We start from the raw sequence: 20,156 nt of genomic DNA on the forward strand, positions 1-20,156 counted from the left end.
TTTACAGTAACATGTAAACCCTATGGAAACCGCAAACCGCTGTGCACATGCTGCGGGAAAAACCGCGCGGGAACGCAGCGGTTTACAACCCGCAGCATGTCACTTCTTTGTGCAGAATCGCTGCGATTCTGCACCCATAGAAATACATTGAACCGCTTACTTCCCGCATGGGGCTGTGCCCACGTTGCGGGAAGTAAGCGGATAATGTGCGGGTGGTACCCGGGGTGGAGGAGAGGAGACTCTCCTCCAGGCCCTGGGAACCATATTTGGGGTTAAAAAATAAAAAATCTGGTTATACTCACCCTCTGATGTCCGGAGCTCCTGGGCGCTGCACGCGGCTGTCCGGTCAGAGTTGCTGTGCGACCAGGACCTGCGGTGACGTCGCGGTCACATGACCGTGACGTCACGAAGGGTCCTTCTCCCACAGCATCTTAGGAACCGGACCGCCGGGTGCAGCGCCCAGGAGATCCGGACATCAGAAAGTGAGTATAACCAATTTTTATTATTTTTAACATTACTATTGATGCTGCATATTGCTGCATATGCAGCATCAATAGTATTGGCGGAAACCCGCAGCGGAAAACGCGGAACAAACCGCGATAAATCTGCAGGGAGAACCGCAGTTGTTTTGCCCCGCAGATTTATCAAATCCGCTGCGGGAGAACCCGCAGGGACCCAACGCAAGGTGTGAACATAGCCTTAATCTGAGCCGGAGCTACAGAGCCTTGTTTTGAGGTTGTTTATATTTTACATTAAGAACATTCCAAAAGTGACCCCCGCACCTCATGACAAACACGGTCCCATGGTGCCGGAAGATAGTACCGATGAAACTGCAGAAGACTGCGGACAGTGAGATATTACTTCACTCATTACACATGCGCAAACAACGGGAAAAATAAATCCCTCATGCAGAAACAATTAGGCCTTGGAAGACGAGATTAGTGTGTAAAGGAGGATGTGGGAAAAGAACATTCTCTGGATTTTACAGAATCTCATACAGTAGGGAATGTGCCTTATTTCTCTGACTAGACCTCATTTTAAGCCTTAGATAACTGGGCAAAAACAGAGACAGTTGGGGGACAGTAGCATCTGGCAAATGTCCATTTTTCATCTGCAGTAGCGGGCACTTCCAGCAGCTTGTCATGTGCCACACTGCCAGCGAACGGCTCAAACTCCCTGTATTCTGTTAGCCACCCATATCAGTGTGTCAACCAATTCCCCCCCCCATAAGTGTGAATGGGGTCTTCTGCAGATGGCACTACACTTTGTTTGAAATATTTCTTTTTCCAGTTACTCGGCAGTCTTTCTATTACATACCCCTCCACCCCAGTGTTGCCTTGAGGTGATTGCCGTCAAGGATAATGTCCTCTTCTGTTCTGTTTATTGCTGCATAATTGGCTCCATCCTGAACCCTCGGTTGCACCAAATGATTCTCCGTATCAGCGTCTATGGGGTGGTCTCTGTATTCCTATGACTCTAACATGGAGTTACTGAATACCGGTCCACACTGCAGTCACTCTAGGAGTTGTATGTACAGCTGAGGGTCCGGGATACAATGATATCGGGACAAGAGCGCACGGTTTCCCACAAGAATGCTGATGATGAGCTATTGGTTTCTGCTGTGAAGCCACTGAGTGATGATTTCTTGGGGATTTATTTCAGGTTTTTATAGTCCTATTTCTGATCTTCTCTTTAGACTGGACAAGAGCATGAGCTGATAGAGAGTATGCCTCTACTAGAATGGTTTGCTAATAACTACAAGAAGTTTGGAGCAACACTGGAGATTGTTACAGACAAGTCACAAGAAGGATCACAGTTTGTGAAAGGATTTGGTGGAATTGGAGGTAAATGCAGAATAATGGGGAGCTGTCACTGATGTACAAGGTTTCTTGCCCAGTGTACCTGCAAAAAAATAAATAAATGGGGAAGCAGGTGGGCTACATTTGTGGTACTGGTATACTATGTAGTGGGATTTCTTTGATAAACTTTTGCTATAATGCATGTGTTTATAATATTAGGTTAAGTTGTCTTGGGTGAGGCATTTTCAATCCCACCATCTACTGTATATACAGTGGGGCAAAAAAGTATTTAGTCAGTCAGCAATAGTGCAAGTTCCACCACTTAAAAAGATGAGAGGCGTCTGTAATTTACATCATAGGTAGACCTCAACTATGGGAGACAAACTGAGACAAAAAAAATCCAGAAAATCACATTGTCTGTTTTTTTATCATTTTTATTGCATTTTATGGTGGAAAATAAGTATTTGGTCAGAAACAAACAATCAAGATTTCTGGCTCTCACAGACCTGTAACTTCTTCTTTAAGAGTCTCCTCTTTCCTCCACTGATTACCTGTAGTAATGGCACCTGTTTAAACTTGTTATCAGTATAAAAAGACACCTGTGCACACCCTCAAACAGTCTGACTCCAAACTCCACTATAGTGAAGACCAAAGAGCTGTCAAAGGACACCAGAAACAAAATTGTAGCCCTGCACCAGGCTGGGAAGACTGAATCTGCAATAGCCAACCAGCTTGGAGTGAAGAAATCAACAGTGGGAGCAATAATTAGAAAATGGAAGACATACAAGACCACTGATAATCTCCCTCGATCTGGGGCTCCACGCAAAATCCCACCCCGTGGAGTCAGAATGATCACAAGAACGGTGAGCAAAAATCCCAGAACCACGCGGGGGGACCTAGTGAATGAACTGCAGAGAGCTGGGACCAATGTAACAAGGCCTACCATAAGTAACACACTACGCCACCATGGACTCAGATCCTACAGTGCCAGACGTGTCCCACTGCTTAAGCCAGTACATGTCCGGGCCCGTCTGAAGTTTGCTAGAGAGCATTTGGATGATCCAGAGGAGTTTTGGGAGAATGTCCTATGGTCTGATGAAACCAAACTGGAACTGTTTGGTAGAAACACAACTTGTCGTGTTTGGAGGAAAAAGAATACTGAGTTGCATCCATCAAACACCATACCTACTGTAAAGCATGGTGGTGGAAACATCATGCTTTGGGGCTGTTTCTCTGCAAAGGGGCCAGGACGACTGATCCGGGTACATGAAAGAATGAATGGGGCCATGTATCGTGAGATTTTGAGTGCAAACCTCCTTCCATCAGCAAGGGCATTGAAGATGAAACGTGGCTGGGTCTTTCAACATGACAATGATCCAAAGCACACTGCCAGGGCAACGAAGGAGTGGCTTCGTAAGAAGCATTTCAAGGTCCTGGAGTGGCCTAGCCAGTCTCCAGATCTCAACCCTATAGAAAACCTTTGGAGGGAGTTGAAAGTCCGTGTTGCCAAGCGAAAAGCCAAAAACATCACTGCTCTAGAGGAGATCTGCATGGAGGAATGGGCCAACATACCAACAACAGTGTGTGGCAACCTTGTGAAGACTTACAGAAAACGTTTGACCTCTGTCATTGCCAACAAAGGATATATTACAAAGTATTGAGATGAAATTTTGTTTCTGACCAAATACTTATTTTCCACCATAATATGCAAATAAAATGTTAAAAAAACAGACAATGTGATTTTCTGGATTTTTTTTTCTCAGTTTGTCTCCCATAGTTGAGGTCTACCTATGATGTAAATTACAGACGCCTCTCATCTTTTTAAATGGTGGAACTTGCACTATTGCTGACTGACTAAATACTTTTTTGCCCCACTGTACTTGAGTATAAGCCGACCCGAGTATAAGCTGAGACCCCTAATTTTGCCACAAAAAAACTGGGAAAACTTAATGACTCGAGTATAAGCCTAGGGTGCTAAATGCAACAGCTACCGGTAAATGTCAAAACTAAAAATAGATACCAATAAAAGTAAAATTAATTGAGACATCAGTAGGTTAAGTGTTTTTGAATATGCATATTGAATCAGGAGCCCCATAAGATGCTTAATGCTTCATACAGTTCATGATGGGCCCCTTAAGATGCTCCATATTAAAATATGCCCCATATAATGCTGCACAAATGTTGATTATGGCCCCATAAGATGCTCTATAGACATATTTTCCCCATATAATGCTCATTATGGCCCCTATAAGATGCTCCAAAGACACATTTGCCCCATATAATGCTCCACAAATGCTGATTATGGCCCCATAAGATGCTCCATGGACATATTTGCCCCATATAATGCTGCACAGATGCTGCACATGGCCCCATAAGATGCTCCATAGAGATATTTGCCCCATATAATGCTGCACAAATGCTGATTATTGCCCTATAAGATGCTCCATAGACACATTTGCTCCATATAATGCTGCACAAATTCTGATTAAGGCCTCATAAGATGCTCCATAGACTATTATGCCCCATATGCTGTTGCTGTGATTAAAAAAAAAAAAAAATCACATATTTGCCTCTCGTCGCTCAGACCTCCGGCACTTACTATAGTCACCTGTCCCGCCGCTGTGTCTTCCACGTCCTCTGCACAGACTGTTCAGGCAGAGGGTGGCGCACCCACTAATCGCGCCCTCTGACCTGCGCGTCACTGCAGAGGGCTCGGAGCGGCGCTGACGGTGGATCGAAGACAGGTGAATATCGCGCAATGCCCCCGTTATACTCACCTGCTCCTGGCGCCGGTCCCTGGTTCTCCGGGCGCTGACAGCTTCTTCCTGTATTGAGCGGTCACATGGTACCGCTCATTACAGTAATGAATATGCGGCTCCACCCCGGAACGTGTGCACACAGCCTTATTCTTCATGTCAGTAAGATTATAGAAATTTAGCATTTTTTTATGTTTTGGGCGCTTTTAGAGCACCAAATAAATGTGATGTAAACTGTTCCCAATAAAAGTTTCAGATTCACAAAAAAAAGTCCCAACTATTATCCATCACCTGTCAATGTAAATAAGAGGCTTCCACATTATTGGTAGAACAAATGCTGTGGAAAAGTGCTGTGGCTCTTCATCCCACAAAAGAAATCCAGCTCACAAATGCCCATTCCCCCCCCCCCCCACCCCCCCCCCCCCCCCCTTCTGAGCCCCAGTGTGCCTAAACCTCATTTAGTGTCCGCTTGTTTGGTATTTCTGTAGTGCTGAGAGCCCGCCTAATTTGTGAGCACATGTCTCCAGAAGCATGAGCTGGGCATAATGCATGGTCACTACAATGTAAAGACACTACAATAACAGATTTGTAATTCTCGCTCAGCAACATCCTCTGCTGCTTGTTTATGTAAAATGCCCATTGAGTTAATACACCTCTAGATAAATTCCCAGATGGCTGTAATTTCCAAAAATGAGGTCACTTGAAGGGGGATTCTGCTCTTCTGGTACTTAAAAGCTCTGTATATGGAGTCCACAAACGATTTTAAAATTTGTTTTCGAATAGTCAGTGCTCTATCCCTCCTGAGTCTCTCCGTGTGGATAAGCAATTCTGTACAGGCACAAAAGGGGCAATTACTTTTTCAGCAAAAGTTGAGTGACAAACATAGGTGCCATTTTAACCCATTTCCTGTTGTGAAAATGTCAAATCTGGGGCTAAAAGTTGTGGTAAAAATGTATTTTTCTTCTATAAAATTCTGCGACCCACCTGTGGTGTCAATTTGATAATTGCACCCTTAAATGAATTCATTGAGATGTGTCACGGGGGTAGTCCACTGTTCTGGCACCCCAGGGGCTTTGCCAATGTAACATGGAACCCTAAAGCCATTCTAGCAAAAACTGAACTCCAATATGGCGCTTCTTCGCTTCTGAACTTTGCACTATGCCTCAAAAGTAGTTTTCTACTACCGTATATACTCGAGTATAAGCCGACCCGAGTATAAGCCGACCCCCCCCTAATTTTGCCACAAAAAACTGGGAAAACTTATTGATTCGAGTATAAGCCTAGTGTGGAAATGCAGCAGCTACCAGTGAATTTCAAAAATAAAAATAGATCATTATTTCCCCATAGCTGTGCCATATAGTGCTCTGCACCGTTCATTATTTCCCTATAGCTGTGCCATATAGTGCTCTGCACCGTTCATTATTTCCCCATAGCTGTGCCATATAGTGCTCTGCACCGTTCATTATTTCCCTATAGCTGTGCCATATAGTGCTCTGCACCGTTCATATTTCCCCATAGCTGTGCCATATAGTGCTCTGCACCGTTCATTATTTCCCCATAGCTGTGCCATATAGTGCTCTGCACCGTTCATTATTTCCCCATAGCTGTGCCATATAGTGCTCTGCACCGTTCATACTGCCCCATAGCTGTGCCATATAGTGCTCTGCACCGTTCATTATTTCCCTATAGCTGTGCCATATAGTGCTCTGCACCGTTCATTATTTCCCCATAGCTGTGCCATATAGTGCTCTGCACCGTTCATTATTTCCCCATAGCTGTGCCATATAGTGCTCTGCACCGTTCATACTGCCCCATAGCTGTGCCATATAGTGCTCTGCACCGTTCATACTGCCCCATAGCTGTGCCATATAGTGCTGTGCACCGTTCATACTGCCCCATAGCTGTGCCATATAGTGCTCTGCACCGTTCATACTGCCCCATAGCTGTGCCATATAGTGCTCTGCACCGTTCATACTGCCCCATAGCTGTACCATATAGTGCTCTGCACCGTTCATACTGCCCCATAGCTGTACCATATAGTGCTCTGCACCGTTCATATTGCCCCATAGCTGTGCCCTATATGCTCTGCACCGTTCATACTGCCCCATATCTGTGCCCCATATAGTGCTCTGCACCGTTCATATTGCCCCATAGATGCTCCACATAAATCTGCTGCCGCTGCAATAAAAAAAAAGCCATACTCGCCTCTCTTGCTTGCAGCTCCCAGCGTCCGGTCCCGGCGTCTCTGCGGACTGACTGATCAGGCAGAGTGCGCCGCGCACACTATATGCGTCATCGCGCCCTCTGACCTGAACAGTCAGAGCGGAGCGACGCCGGGAAGATGGAGCGGCGCCCGGCGTGTGGAACGGGGACAGGTAAATATGACATACTTACCTGTTCCCGGCGTCCCGCTCCTTCTCCCGGACAGCTGTCTTAGGTGCCGCAGCCTCTTCCTCCATCAGCGGTCACAGTTACCGCTGATTAGAGAAATGAACATGCGGCTCCACCCCTATGGGAGGTGGAGCCGCTTATTCATTTCTCTAATGAGCGGTCCCACGTGACCGCTGGACAGGGGAAGAGCTGCAGCACCGAAGACCGTGGGACGGCAGGGGGAGCGCCAGGATCGCTGGAAGCAGGTAAGTATGCCTCGGCGCCCTCACCCACCGACCCTGCCACCCACCTTGACTCGAGTATAAGCCGAGAGGGGCACTTTCAGCCCAAAAACTTGGGCTGAAAATCTCTGCTTATACTCGAGTATATACGGTATATATGAGGTGTTGGTGTACTCAGGAGAAATTAAGCAACAAATTGGTTAATTTTCTCCTTTTGTCTCTTTTTGAAAATTAATAACTTGGAGTCCATGCAATATTTTAGGAAAAAATGGTAATTTTCCATTTACTCGACCCAATATTAAACAATTCTGTGAATCGCTTGAGGGTTAAAAATGCTTACTACACCCCTAGATGAATTCCTCAAGAGATTTAGTTTTCTAAATAGTCATTTGTGGAGGGGGGTGTTTACTGTTTTGGCTATTCATTTATGACATGGCATCAGTAATCGATTTCACTCAAAATTGAGCTTCAAAAATTCAATTTCCTTCAGAGCCGTGCCGTAACCCCAAACCATTTTCCTCAACTATTTTTTCTGTTACCATTGTGAAAATGAAGAATTTGATGCTAAAGCAACATTTTTGCTTACTTTTTTTTTTTTTTTTTTTTCCATGGCTCAATGTTAAAATTCTGTGAAGCACCTGTGGGTTCAACTTGCTCACCATACCACTAGATAAGTTCATTGAGGGATGTCAAATAGGTTCACTTGTGGGGGTGTTTCCACTGTTTAGGCACATCAGGGGCTCTGCAAATGCAACATGTCATCCACTTTCTTTTCCAGACAATTTTGTGCTCCAAAAGTCGAATGGTGCTCCTTCCCTTCTGAGCTTTGCCATGCACCCAAACTGTAGTTTTCCACCATATATGGGGTATCTGCGTACTCAAAAGAAATTGCTCAACAAATTGTACAGCCAATTTTCTCCTGTTACCTTTTGTGGTAAAAATTTGGGGCTAAAGCAACATTTTTGTGGGTCGAAGTAAAATATTTATTTTTCCCCTTTGCTTTAATTCTTGTGAAGCACCTTTTTAAAAGGTTAAAAAAAAAAAAAAATAACTTCTTGAATTATGTTTTCAAAATTGTCGGTATTTTCTGTTACATAGGGTTTGTAAATTTTGCTGGAAAAATTAAAAATTGCTGATTGTTTTTTCATGAAGGTTTAAAAGTTACCGTATATACTCGAGTATAAGCCGAGATCTTCAGCCCAAATTTTTGGGCTGAAAGTGCCCCTCTCGGCTTATACTCGAGTCACGGTGGGTGGCAGGGTCGGCAGGTGAGGGGGAGAGGGCGCTGAGGCATACTCGCCTAGTCCCGGCGGTCCTGACGCTCCCCCTGCCGTCCCACGGTCTTCGGTGCTGCAGCTCTTCCCCTGTTCAGCGGTCACGTGGGACCGCTCATTAGAGAAATGAATATGTGGCTCCACCTCCCATAGGTGTGGAGCCACATATTCATTTCTCTAATCAGCGGTGCCGGAAGAGGCTGCGGCACCGAAGACCGTGTGACAGGCAGAGGGAGCGGGACGCCGGGAGCAGGTAAGTATGTAATATTCACCTGTCCGCGTTCCACATGCCGGGCGCCGCTCCATCTTCCCGGCACCGCTCCATCTTCCCGGCGTCTCTGCGCTCTGACTGTTCAGGTCAGAGGGCGCGATGACGCATATAGTGTGCGGCGCCCTCTGCCTGATCAGTCAGTGCGGAGAGACGCCGGGAGCTGCAAGCAAGAGAAGTGAGTATAGCATTTTTTTTTTTTTTTAATTGCAGCAGCAATGGCACAGCTTTATATGGCACAGCTATGGGGCAATAATGAACGGTGCAGAGCACTATATGGCAGCTATGGGGCAATAATGAACGGCGCAGAGTACTATATGGCACAGCTATGGGGCAATAATGAACGGTGCAGAGCACTATATGGCACAGCTATGGGGTAATAATGAACGGTGCAGAGCACTATATGGCACAGCTATGGGGCAATAACGAACGGTGCAGAGCACTATATGGCACAGCTATGGGGTAATAATGAACGGTGCAGAGCACTATATGGCACAGCTATGGGGCAGTATGAACGGTGCAGAGCACTATATGGCACAGCTATGGGGCAGTATGAACGGTGCAGAGCACTATATGGCACAGCTATGGGGCAGTATGAACGGTGCAGAGCACTATATGGCACAGCTATGGGGCAATAATGAACGGTGCAGAGCACTATATGGCACAGCTATGGGGCAATAATGAACGGCGCAGAGTACTATATGGCAGCTATGGGGCAATAATGAACGGCGCAGAGCACTATATGGCACAGCTATGGGGCAATGAACGGTGCAGAGCACTATATGGCACAGCTATGGGGCAATGAACGGTGCAGAGCACTATATGGCACATCTATGGGGCAATAATGAACGGTGCAGAGCACTATATGGCACAGCTATGGGGCAATAATGAACGGTGCAGAGCACTATATGGCACAGCTTTCTATGGTACATCTATGGGGAAATAATGAACGGTGCAGAGCATTATATGGCACAGCTATGGGGCCATAATGAACAGTATGGAGCATCTATTTTTATTTTTGAAATTCACCGGTAGCTGCTGCATTTTCCACCCTAGGCTTATACTCGAGTCAATAAGTTTTCCCAGTTTTTTGTGGCAAAATTAGGGGGGTCGGCTTATACTCGGGTCGGCTTATACACGAGTATATACGGTAATATCCGATTCAGTGGGATCTCTTCCAGAGTTATTACCACATGAAGTGACACTGGTCAGAATCGTATAATTTGGTCTGGTCAGAAAAGTGAAGACAGTTTCAGGGGTGATGGGGCTAAAATAAGCTCTGGAGGCAGATTCTCATGCAGACCAGTGTCAGGCCCATAGATCTTAACAGCTCGTTTACAAAATAAGAACAAAAACATAATTTCTCTGGAAGAGGACGTTGGATTATTGATATCAAGGTATCATTGTATTCGGCTTCCTATGACCTACATGGTCATTAAGATGACTTAGAAGGATCGATCCCATTGATAGATTCCCTTTAATTTTTCCGCCTGTTATGCAGGTTCATTGACCTTAAGCAAACCTTTATTAGCCTATAGGAATGTAGCATGCAGCAGGGAAGTGGGTTCAGCTATGGTTGCATGGTGTACTAACACATGATTTTTATTCCAGGTATCTTGAGGTACAGAGTGGATTTTCAAGGAATGGAGTACCAAGGAACAGATGATGAATTCTTTGACCTGGATGACTACTAGGTAGTCGAGATGGGTCTGGCAAATTGTGCATAACCCTCCAGCATCCAACCCAAGAAGATGATTTATGGTGGAAAATAAAAATGGTCCTTGCCTTAGAATTTGAACATTTCCAATACTTCGCCTATAAGCATTGGATAAGAAAAATGAAAACTTTTTTTTTTCTTCTCTTTCTTTGTCATGATGGTAAACGCTGCTGCAAGGTTCCCTCATGCCACTTGGACATGTCTGACCGAATCCGTTTTTACTTACCAAGAAATCAGTTCATCTTGTATTTTAAGAAAATGTTTTCTTTCATTTTATCTTTATAGACAGGCAATTAGCTGGCTTCAGATATCCGTGCAATTCCAACACCCTTATGCTTACTTTTTATTTAATGTCAGGAGGACATGATATCCATTTATAATGTTTGATTTTTCAGAATAAAGAATGGATAAGTACACACTAAAACTATACAATGTATACAGCAGATTGCAGACGCTTACCAGTCCTGTTATAAGTTACATATGCTATGTAAGGTCTGTGCTAAAGCAGCTGAGGTCCATTTTTGTGGCTACCTGCTAGAGCCATCACTGGACATGAAGGCACCAAGATGCAAGTACAAAGTTATGAAAGGATATGACATAACCTTATTACAGGGTCAGTTATGAAGATGATATATCGTTGCATGATCCTGTAAAAACAGCACACAGCATGCATATAGTACCGCATACACTAATCACGCTTCCAGCAGCCAAGCATCTAATGAATAACAAAGTAGGGGATGTGCGGGCGGTTGCTTTTATTCACTGCCACTCAGTATCCTAATAAAAGTGGGCAATTGATATATGCAAAACACTTGACCTCCAAGTCTTTTGAATTGGTTTCTCAGTTTAATTTATTTTTTATTAAAGACGCTTTCCCAATATTACCAGCAATCATGAGTACAAGGTCCCTTGTCTCTCCATTTAAGTGGGGCTGCAGTTGCGAACTCTGCGACTTACAATATTCAGCAGTCTTCATCAGTCCGATGGACTGTGGAAGCTTTGGTGGGTCCGAGTGCTCCACTACCGCCCCACTCAAATGGTGGACCCTGCACTTTTATCCTTGTGATTAGTCAGACCCTGCAATGAGGCTCTTTCCAGTTTATAGGTGATAAGTGCAGGTTATGTGGAAACCCCTCCTTGAAAGGGATTGTCTAGGCAAAAAAAAAAAAAAAATTCTCCACAAACAACCTCACCTCAAACTCATTGATACTCTCCAAACACACCTTGATTCAGCGTAGGCTGCTCATTAGTATCCATCGGAGGAGAAGTCACCGCTCTGCCTGACTACTGCAGCTATCGGGTGACTTCTGCAGCACATCACTGGATGGTTGTCTGAGGATGTGGCCATCAAAATGACCTGGCTTTTGCAGCCAATCACAAGCTGCTGTAGGACCGTAACATCTTCTCTTCAATGTCTTGTGCTGGATCCAGGTGAGAACCGGCAGGCGAGTATCAATATAGTTTATTCTGTATAGATACTTGTCCTTGGAGTACTTTTTATTTTTGCCCAGACGGCCCCTTTTGTAATTTTTGGCTTATTTTTCCCTTCCTCCAAATAATTTCCTCTTAACAGGTCAGCAACAGTTCCACATACATGTCATTTTTTTTTTTCTTTTTTTTTTTTTTATAAAGTACATTGATTTTCTCTATGAAATGCTTGCAAGACAGCTTTTGTTCTTTCCATGTTGTTGGCTCATATCTCTAAGGACTAAGTTTTATCCAAATCCCATAAATTACATCGACCCAAACCATTAAAATACCCAGACTAACATATGTTGAATGTTAAGTACAGACGGTCCTACTTGGTTTTCTAGTCCCAACTGCTTCCAATATAAGTATATTGCCGTGTCTTGCTCTTTCAGAATCGACTGCATAATGCTGTTGTACATGGGCCTGTTATCACGTTTCTTAAAAAAGAAAAAAAAAAATGGATGTAAATTTGCTTTGATTTAGAAAGCTGGTCTACTTCAACCCTACAACTAACATGGTAGCTTTCTTCCTTTTTGCTATATTTGGAAATGATGCCAAATTTTTGTATTTCTTTAATGTGTTCTTTTCAGTGGCACATCATATACATATATGTACAAATAAAATGGGGTACAATTCTTAACCTTATATATCCTGAAATGAGTGTTCCCAAGCAGTAATAACTTGGTGTTGTGATGTACAGAAATGGAGAAAAGTATTAAACCATATTTAAGAATAGTGATGTTTCAGGGTTTTCAATTATGCTTTCTCAAACTTGGAAATCTTTAGAAACTTTGTAGTTATAGTAGTGGCCTTACAGTAAAAAATATATATACATTTTTTTTGTATGGATTAATTAAAAACAAACAGGCAATCTCTCCTTCCACCACCTCTCAATGTCCAGCGCCGGCCGCTCCTTAAACTATGTGCACACGTTCAGGATTTCTTGCAGAAATTTCCTGTGCAAAATCGGACATTTTCAGAAAGAAATCTGCATGCATAATGTATGCGTTTTTGTTTTTTTTTGTGTTTTTATAGTGTTTTATAGCAAAAAAAAACGTGAAAAATCTGAAACGAGTGCACACAGCCTTGAGGCCAGCTCTGGAGATGACTGTTTCCAGAAGTCACATCACCAGTGCACCTATAATTGGCTGCAGTGGATTTGTGATGCAAAAAAACGACTCTTCGGATGTTTCTGAAAGGTGGGTATGCCTTTTAATTGATTCATTAAAAAATTTGTCAAACAACCCTTTTAACATTTTAAATGGAGTTTATCAGAACAGAATGATTGTTCAAACGAAGTGCACCCTTGGTGTGGCCAAACATTAAAGTGCACCTTCCCATATACTTCTTTTCCCTCTGTCCCAACGCCCACCTCTTTTTTGACAATTTGGCTTTATAAAGCCAGAATAGGCTGGAGGTAGAAAGCAAGCAGGTGTGAGGGTGCAGTTAAAGTGCATTTTATTGCCATGGGAGTTTACACATTACAATAACAAGCAAAGCAAAATTGTCTGGTTCGGCTGTAAAAACGAGTTAATAAAGAATTACGACACTAAGGGGAGTTTCAGCATCGAATGACTGTTCAAACCAAGCACAGGCACTCGGTGAATCAAAGCATTTAAAGGGAAGGTGCCATCAAAAAAAAATTTTTTTCAGAAATTGTAAAAATGTAAAGAATTAATGATTACATTTTCTTAAAAAATATTATCATTTGTTTATAATTTAGTAAAATATGAAAAATAATTTGAAAAGTTTTGGAATTTCCACTTTTCAACACTAGGGGGAGCAGCTGCTGAAATTTCAGAAAAACCTTGTGTACAAATAGCTCACATTACTGCACTGCAGTAATTATGGGCGGAGTCTGCTGACGTGTGTGATGTCTCCTCTCCTTCTGGGTGTTTGCTAAGGGATTAGAGAGGATGATATTCAGGAACCCAGTGAGCAGCCATTTTGTTGGTGACTGCAGAGTATGGCTGCCGTCACACTATCAGTATTTGGTCAGTATTTTACCTCAGTATTTGTAAGCCAAAACCAGGAGTGGAACAAATAGAGGAAAAGTATAATAGAAACATATGCACCACTTCTGCATTTATCACCCACTCCTGGTTTTGGCTACAAATACTGAGGTAAAATACAAACCAAATAATGATAGTGTGGAGGCAGCCTTATACTGACAAGTAGACAGTCACCAAGGATGGCAGGCAGCAAAAGGATTCTGGGAGATATGTGGTGGAGGGAGCAGGGTGACAGCAGCACAGAGTATTTCAGGAGAGCAGTGTGCTGGTCTATAGGGGCCCCCTTTTTGGTGCGCGGAGCAGCCAGGGATTGTACATAGAGCGCTGTCTTTTATACACATGGATGGACCGTCTGCTCCACAGAAATCCAGGAAACATTTCTGCGGATTGATGGCCTGGTCTGATCCAGACTTTGCATACAGACCCCATTCCCCTTCTCAGATCCTGTCTTCTCCATCCTCTCCTGGCGATGTGTGAAAGCGAGGCGACAGGCGCAGTCCGGGGTGACGCTGGGAAGGAAATGTAGCCATATAGTAACGATAAAAATGAGACCCCTCTCTTCAGCTACCTCACCAGCCTTCCCCTGACTGCACCTAACTGGAAGTCATGCTTTACCCTCTATTACCCCAGACCCGCGTGCAGGTGCTCAGCCAGAACCACTATAGAATGGGTCCGCTTTCTGAAGATAATACTGCCATAGTGTTCTCACATAATACCGCCATATAGATCACACACAATACTATCAAATAGATCACACAATACTGTCATAGGCCGGCCTCACACTCAGCGTTGAAAAATACGGTCCGTATTTTACGGCCGTAATACGCTCCAAAATTAGAAATACGGTGGTCCGTAAGAACTCCGTAGGCAAGGTGTGGTCGCGTATTTTGCGCATGTAATGTTGCGTATGTAATCCGTATGCCCACCGTAATGCGTATTTTTCACGCAACCTGACAAAATGGACATATAACGGTTTTTGCGGATGAAATTGATTTAAATTACCCTCAGCAACCCTATTTAAGGCCTCTACAACATGTGTCTCACTCCCATATGGTCATTTTGTGGCTTTGCAACTGTTGGAGTGTTGTTGTAACATTTGGACCATGTCTGACCACCTGCAGTTCACCCCAACGCAGCGTGTTTTGTTTAACTGGCTATTGTCTCGTCGGTTTGGGCACCCATACCCTGTGATTGTGGATCCGCGAAGGAGGAGCAGAAGAATGTGGGTGCATCCTCTTCTGACTAAACGCCTCACTAAAGGCCATTTTCATCGGCTATATACAGCTCTGCGGGAACATCCAGACAAGTTTTATCTGTACTGTCGCATGTCTATACAAACCTTTGACAGATTGTTGGAGATATTACGCCCAGGAATAACATTTCAGGACACAAGGCTGCGCAAAGCCATCTCTGCTGAGGAGCGTCTTCTCCTCACGTTACGGTATGTATTCTCCATCCTCACATACTGTATGTTGATCTTTTTTATAAATGTTTCTTATTTTTTAAATTTTTACCCATAATATGTGTACATTAAGGCCAAAGCAGATGTGACAACGTGACGTAACTGTTATATTTCAGCCCCTTAAGGCCATTTTTCCCATTTCAGTGTTAATTTAGTAGGCCACAAATGCAAATATGATTGTGCTTATTCATGTTTTGTGTGCACTCTTGAAACAAACCTAATTTATTGTGTTTGTTTCACTTACAGATTTCTGTCCACTGGATTGTCCTTTGCAGGTCTCCACCTTGAATTTTTGATTGGCCGCTCCACCATTTCTGGCATTGTGCGGTTAACCTGTCGCCAAATATGGGATAGACTTAAGGACCTTGTGATGCCTGAGCCCAAACAGGCTGATTGGCTCCAAATAGCCCGTGGGTTCAAGGTCAATTGTGACTTCCCAAACTGCATTGGAGCGGTGGATGGGAAACATATTAGGGTACGTAAGCCGCCGAACTCTGGCTCCCAATTCTACAACTATAAGCAGTTTTTCTCTGTAGTTCTGTTAGCTGTAGTTGACAGTAACTACAGGTTTATAATTGTAGATATTGGGGCCTATGGACGAACTGGAGACTCTAGGGTCTTCAATTCGTCTATAATGGGTCGGCGGCTAGGTGAAAACCAGTTAGACCTCCCACCACCACAACAACTCCCAGGCTCCACTGCAGAAGCACTGCCTTTTTTTTTTGTTGGAGATGAGGCCTTCCAACTCACCAGACACGTCATGAGGCCTTATCCCCGGCGCAACCTGGACCACCGTCGGAGGATATTTAATTTGCGCCTTTCTAGGGCGCGCAGACTGGTGGAGTGCACCTTTGGTATTCTGGTGGCCAAATGGCGTGTCCTACAGACTGCCATGCAGCTCAGTGAGGCTACAGTCAATGAAGTAATCAAAGCATCTGTAATTTTGCACAACTATACCCGCATACATGATTGCTTCTCAGATGGTAATGATGAACACATGTTGCGTAGTGTCAGTAGTCCAACACCACATGGCCCACCTCCGCGCCGTCCCCTTTCTGGTATCAAAGTTAGGGATGTTTTGACCAATTATTTTGTTTCTCCTCAGGGTTCTACTCCCTGGCAAGATTATGCTGTTTCTCAGTTGTGATTTTTGTTATTTTAAAGATGTGTTTTTGTAATATATTATCAACCACTGAAAACGTACTGTGTGTTTTTTTTCCTTAATTACCATATGTTTCTGTTTTCTGAATATGTGTGTGATGCAAAAATGATTAGTCTACAAACATCAATTGTCTTTTTTGTAAACTTTTTACTAACTTTGCAACCCTTTTTTTTTTTGTTGTTAACCCCATATTTTTGCCATATGGTTTTGAGAAGCCTTTTTTATGGGTTGCTTTATACCAAGGATCCACAACAAAGTGGAAATGTTTTGAAAACACAACATTAACATGGTAGCCAGCTACCAAAACAAAACACAAAAAACAAAACTAAATTACAGATCCCTGTAAGTTGGTGGGGGAGATGTTGGCAGCTCTGGGTCCTGGTCTGGTGGCCTTTGTTGGGCCGATGGCAGTTCATCCTGTGAGGATGCAGTGGCTTGCGGCCCAGAATACTGGCCTTGTCCATATTGGCCAGATGTGTGTTGACCAAAAGCCATTTGGCTCTGGGCATCATGCTGAGGTACAGATTGCCTTGCATCATACCCCAACCCAAAATGGCCATGTTGTCCAAACCCAGGTTGGGACCAGCCAACATCACTGTGTCTGGAGAAGTGGCCATATTGGGATTGGGGGTTGAAGCCTGCCATTTGGTACTCTAATGGCCTTTGTAGATTTTGGGATGGGAGGGGTTGAAGGGGAGGCATACGTGGAGTAGGTGCAGCAAATCCTGATTGATTTGGCTCCTGTTGAGGGAATTGAAGGCGCAAGAGGTTTGTTTGGCCAAGCTGCCTTCGCTCCAGGTATTCAAAAACCTCATAGGGGTTATTTGGAGGGGTGCTTAAATCAATCAGGATTTGCATACACCCTCTGACACGTAGCCTCACCTCACGGGGAAGGGGTCTAAGGTATCGGGCAAGGCTGCGGGCAAAGGCCTCCTCGCCATCATCTGTGGCTGCCCTGGCCAAATAGTTGAGGACCCCAGCATCAACTTCACTTCTTCTGCCTTCAAGCTCTCTCCTTCGCCGGGATCTCCGTAAAGGGCCAGCTGCTTGTGGGGATGACACCAGTGGGCCTGTAGGGCTGCTGCTGTGCCCATGTTCCACAGGCCTTGGTACATGTGCTGCTGAGGGTGATGGTGCAGCATCTTCATCACTTGCTGCTGCCTGCAGTGATGATGCTGCTGATGGGTCCTCAATGATGGATCCTGATGCAGCCACAGATGGTCCTGCAACCTCTTCCTCCACACTTACAGGATCAATGATAGGGTCTGATTCTGATCCGGTTTCCCTCTCTGTGAGGTTTGACTGTGTTCTGTAAAGAAAACAATAAAATAAAATTTTTATTTTGACATTGTTTAATTAGACATCGGTGTGCAATATTAAAATAAAACAAAAAAAAAACAAAAAACACAACATCTCCTTCTCTACTCCCCTATTATCTCATATTCACACAAGAATATCCAAGATTTGTCTTGTAGAGCCCCACAAATGTAACAAACACTATCACGACACATCATAATGTGGCATACCATTTCAAGCTACACAAAAACCAGGCACAACCACCTCTTCAAACAATAAGATACCATGCAGTAACAACCCATACCACAAAACACTGCCTGAACATCTCTAAACTCGCATACTACATTCTCACCCATCCCTTGTTGAATCTTGGGATGCTTGGCGGCCAGGGTCCTCTCTCCTCCAGGACACTTTTGGAATTTATGCTTGTTTACATTATTGTTGGCACTATATTGACACATCCTTACATGGAACTTGCAATGTCATAACCCTAATCCACAAAAAAAATAAAAATTTAGTTACATTACAAATGTCTAGAGTGGTTTGTACTTACTGCCTAAGATCCATACTGGCATCCAAAAAGGAAAGACGGTCGTAATATATATACTTCCTCTTCTTCAGTGGGGCTGCTGACCCACTCCTAGCCCGCTGCTGTCTTTCCCGCCGGTATTGGTCCCGGATGCTGCGCCATCTTGTCATAACATCATCCACTGCAATTACAAGGGCACAAATAATGTTCTATATCATTCTGAACATAGCTTAGTCCAGTTGTCAGACATATTTGTATTGTTAAAGCAAAAAGTGGCTATAGCACAATAATTTCCATGGTGAGTCAGATGATAAAGGGGTTACATGCAGAGGTCTATATATCGCCCACAGTTAAGAACTTGACAGTATCAGACTGGTAGAGAGGGGAGAGAACCCTGTTCTTGCAAACATACATTAGGTAAGATATGCTAGGATAGGAAAGGAAAATGACTTGTGCTATAATGAGAATAATGCTCAAAAATATCTAAAAATAAGACAAGGGACAACAACCCTCTGGACGGGGTATGAGGCCAAGAAAATATTTAGCAGGGCAAGATCAACATGAACTATGTCCAGAAACACTTTGGCATGTTCCTCAGCTTTAGAAAATGACAAATAAGGCCATAAATGACATATAAAGATAAAAATGATGGCTCAAGTAATCATGTAGGGAAAGCATCTTTTAAAGTTAAATCTTGTGAATACATGAGTGTACTTACATAGACTTGTCTGCTCCGCACGTGGCCGTTGGGCATAATCAGGGAATAGTAGCCCACAGATGGCCCTCCAAGCTGCCTCTTTCCTGGCCCGGTTGGAGTAGTTGGGATCCCTCTGGTCCCATATTTCAGGCCTTTCTTGGACCAGGATGAGGAGCATATCAACATTGATGATGTTTGCCATGCTGCTTGGAACTCTGTGGAGGCGAGCACCAGACTTCCGGGATGTCTGTGTGGCTTTTTGAGCTAATTAGCATGTCTGAGTTTCATGATTGAGGGCTTGGCTCAATTCCTTGCACCTGGCGATGTCTGGAGATGTCTGGCGTATTTTACGCAAGTCACACTGTTGGTCCGTGTGTAATCCATATATTTCTCGCCCCCATAGACTTTCATTGGCGATTTTTTTGCGCAATACGGTGACAAACGCAGCATGCTGCGATTTTCTACGGCCGTAGAAGACCGTATAATACGGAACCGTAAAATACGGCAGATAGAAGCTTGGCCATAGAGATGCATTGTACCGTGTGCAATCCGTATTTTCTGCACCTCTCTTACGTCCGTAAAACTCGCGAGTGTGAAGCCGGCCATACAGTTCTCACATAATACCACCATATAGATCACACATAATACCGCCAGTGTTCTCACATACCGCCATATAGATCACACATAATACCGCCAGTGTTCTCACATACCGCCATATAGATCACACATAATACCGTCAGTGTTCTCACATACCACCATATAGATCACACATAATACCGCCAGTGTTCTCACATACCACCATATGCTTCTCACATAATACCGCCATATAGATCACCCATAATGCCGCCACATAGATCTCACATGTATTGTAAATAAAGACTCGGCCAGAATAAAGTCTTTTATTAATCTTTTTTATACCATACCGAACGCATAATCCTCGACTCCCTCATCTCCCACAACAAAAATAATAAACCACAATGGGGAAAGACACGCAGGGGGGAGAGGAGTGCATAGGAGAGGATTAGATACTGACTGCTGCGCAATGTATCTAATCCTGTCCTGTGTGATACTGTACACAGGACAGGATTAGCTACACAGGACT

At 43.9% G+C, this 20,156-nt stretch overlaps 2 protein-coding genes and 1 long non-coding RNA gene across 3 annotated transcripts in view; 2 read left to right on the forward strand and 1 right to left on the reverse strand.

Annotated features, from left to right (window-relative positions):
- Positions 1 to 12,631, forward strand: part of ETF1 (eukaryotic translation termination factor 1) — a 56,396-nt gene extending 43,765 nt beyond the window's left edge. The window contains exons 10-11 of the mRNA XM_069763818.1: positions 1,697 to 1,844; positions 10,321 to 12,631. Of these exons, the coding sequence (XP_069619919.1) occupies positions 1,697 to 1,844; positions 10,321 to 10,403 (231 nt within the window). The 3' untranslated portion in view covers positions 10,404 to 12,631. The remainder of the gene's footprint in view (positions 1 to 1,696; positions 1,845 to 10,320) is intronic.
- Positions 12,632 to 14,973: 2,342 nt separating this feature from the next.
- Positions 14,974 to 16,528, forward strand: LOC138675512 (uncharacterized). The gene is made up of 2 exons (XM_069763819.1): positions 14,974 to 15,349; positions 15,617 to 16,528. Exons 1-2 carry the CDS (start codon positions 15,012 to 15,014, stop codon positions 16,515 to 16,517), a joined length of 1,239 nt encoding a protein of 412 aa, XP_069619920.1. The 5' UTR covers positions 14,974 to 15,011; the 3' UTR covers positions 16,518 to 16,528.
- Positions 16,529 to 17,587: 1,059 nt separating this feature from the next.
- LOC138675513 (uncharacterized) lies at positions 17,588 to 19,425 on the reverse strand. Its single transcript, XR_011320685.1, has 3 exons — positions 19,076 to 19,425; positions 18,382 to 18,538; positions 17,588 to 17,841 (listed from the first exon to the last, which is right to left on the reverse strand). It is a non-coding gene; the product is annotated as an uncharacterized lncRNA (long non-coding RNA).
- Positions 19,426 to 20,156: the final 731 nt, after the last annotated feature.

The sequence above is a fragment of the Ranitomeya imitator genome, chromosome 4, assembly GCF_032444005.1.
Source record: "Ranitomeya imitator isolate aRanImi1 chromosome 4, aRanImi1.pri, whole genome shotgun sequence".
NCBI classification, from domain to species: domain Eukaryota; kingdom Metazoa; phylum Chordata; class Amphibia; order Anura; family Dendrobatidae; genus Ranitomeya; species Ranitomeya imitator.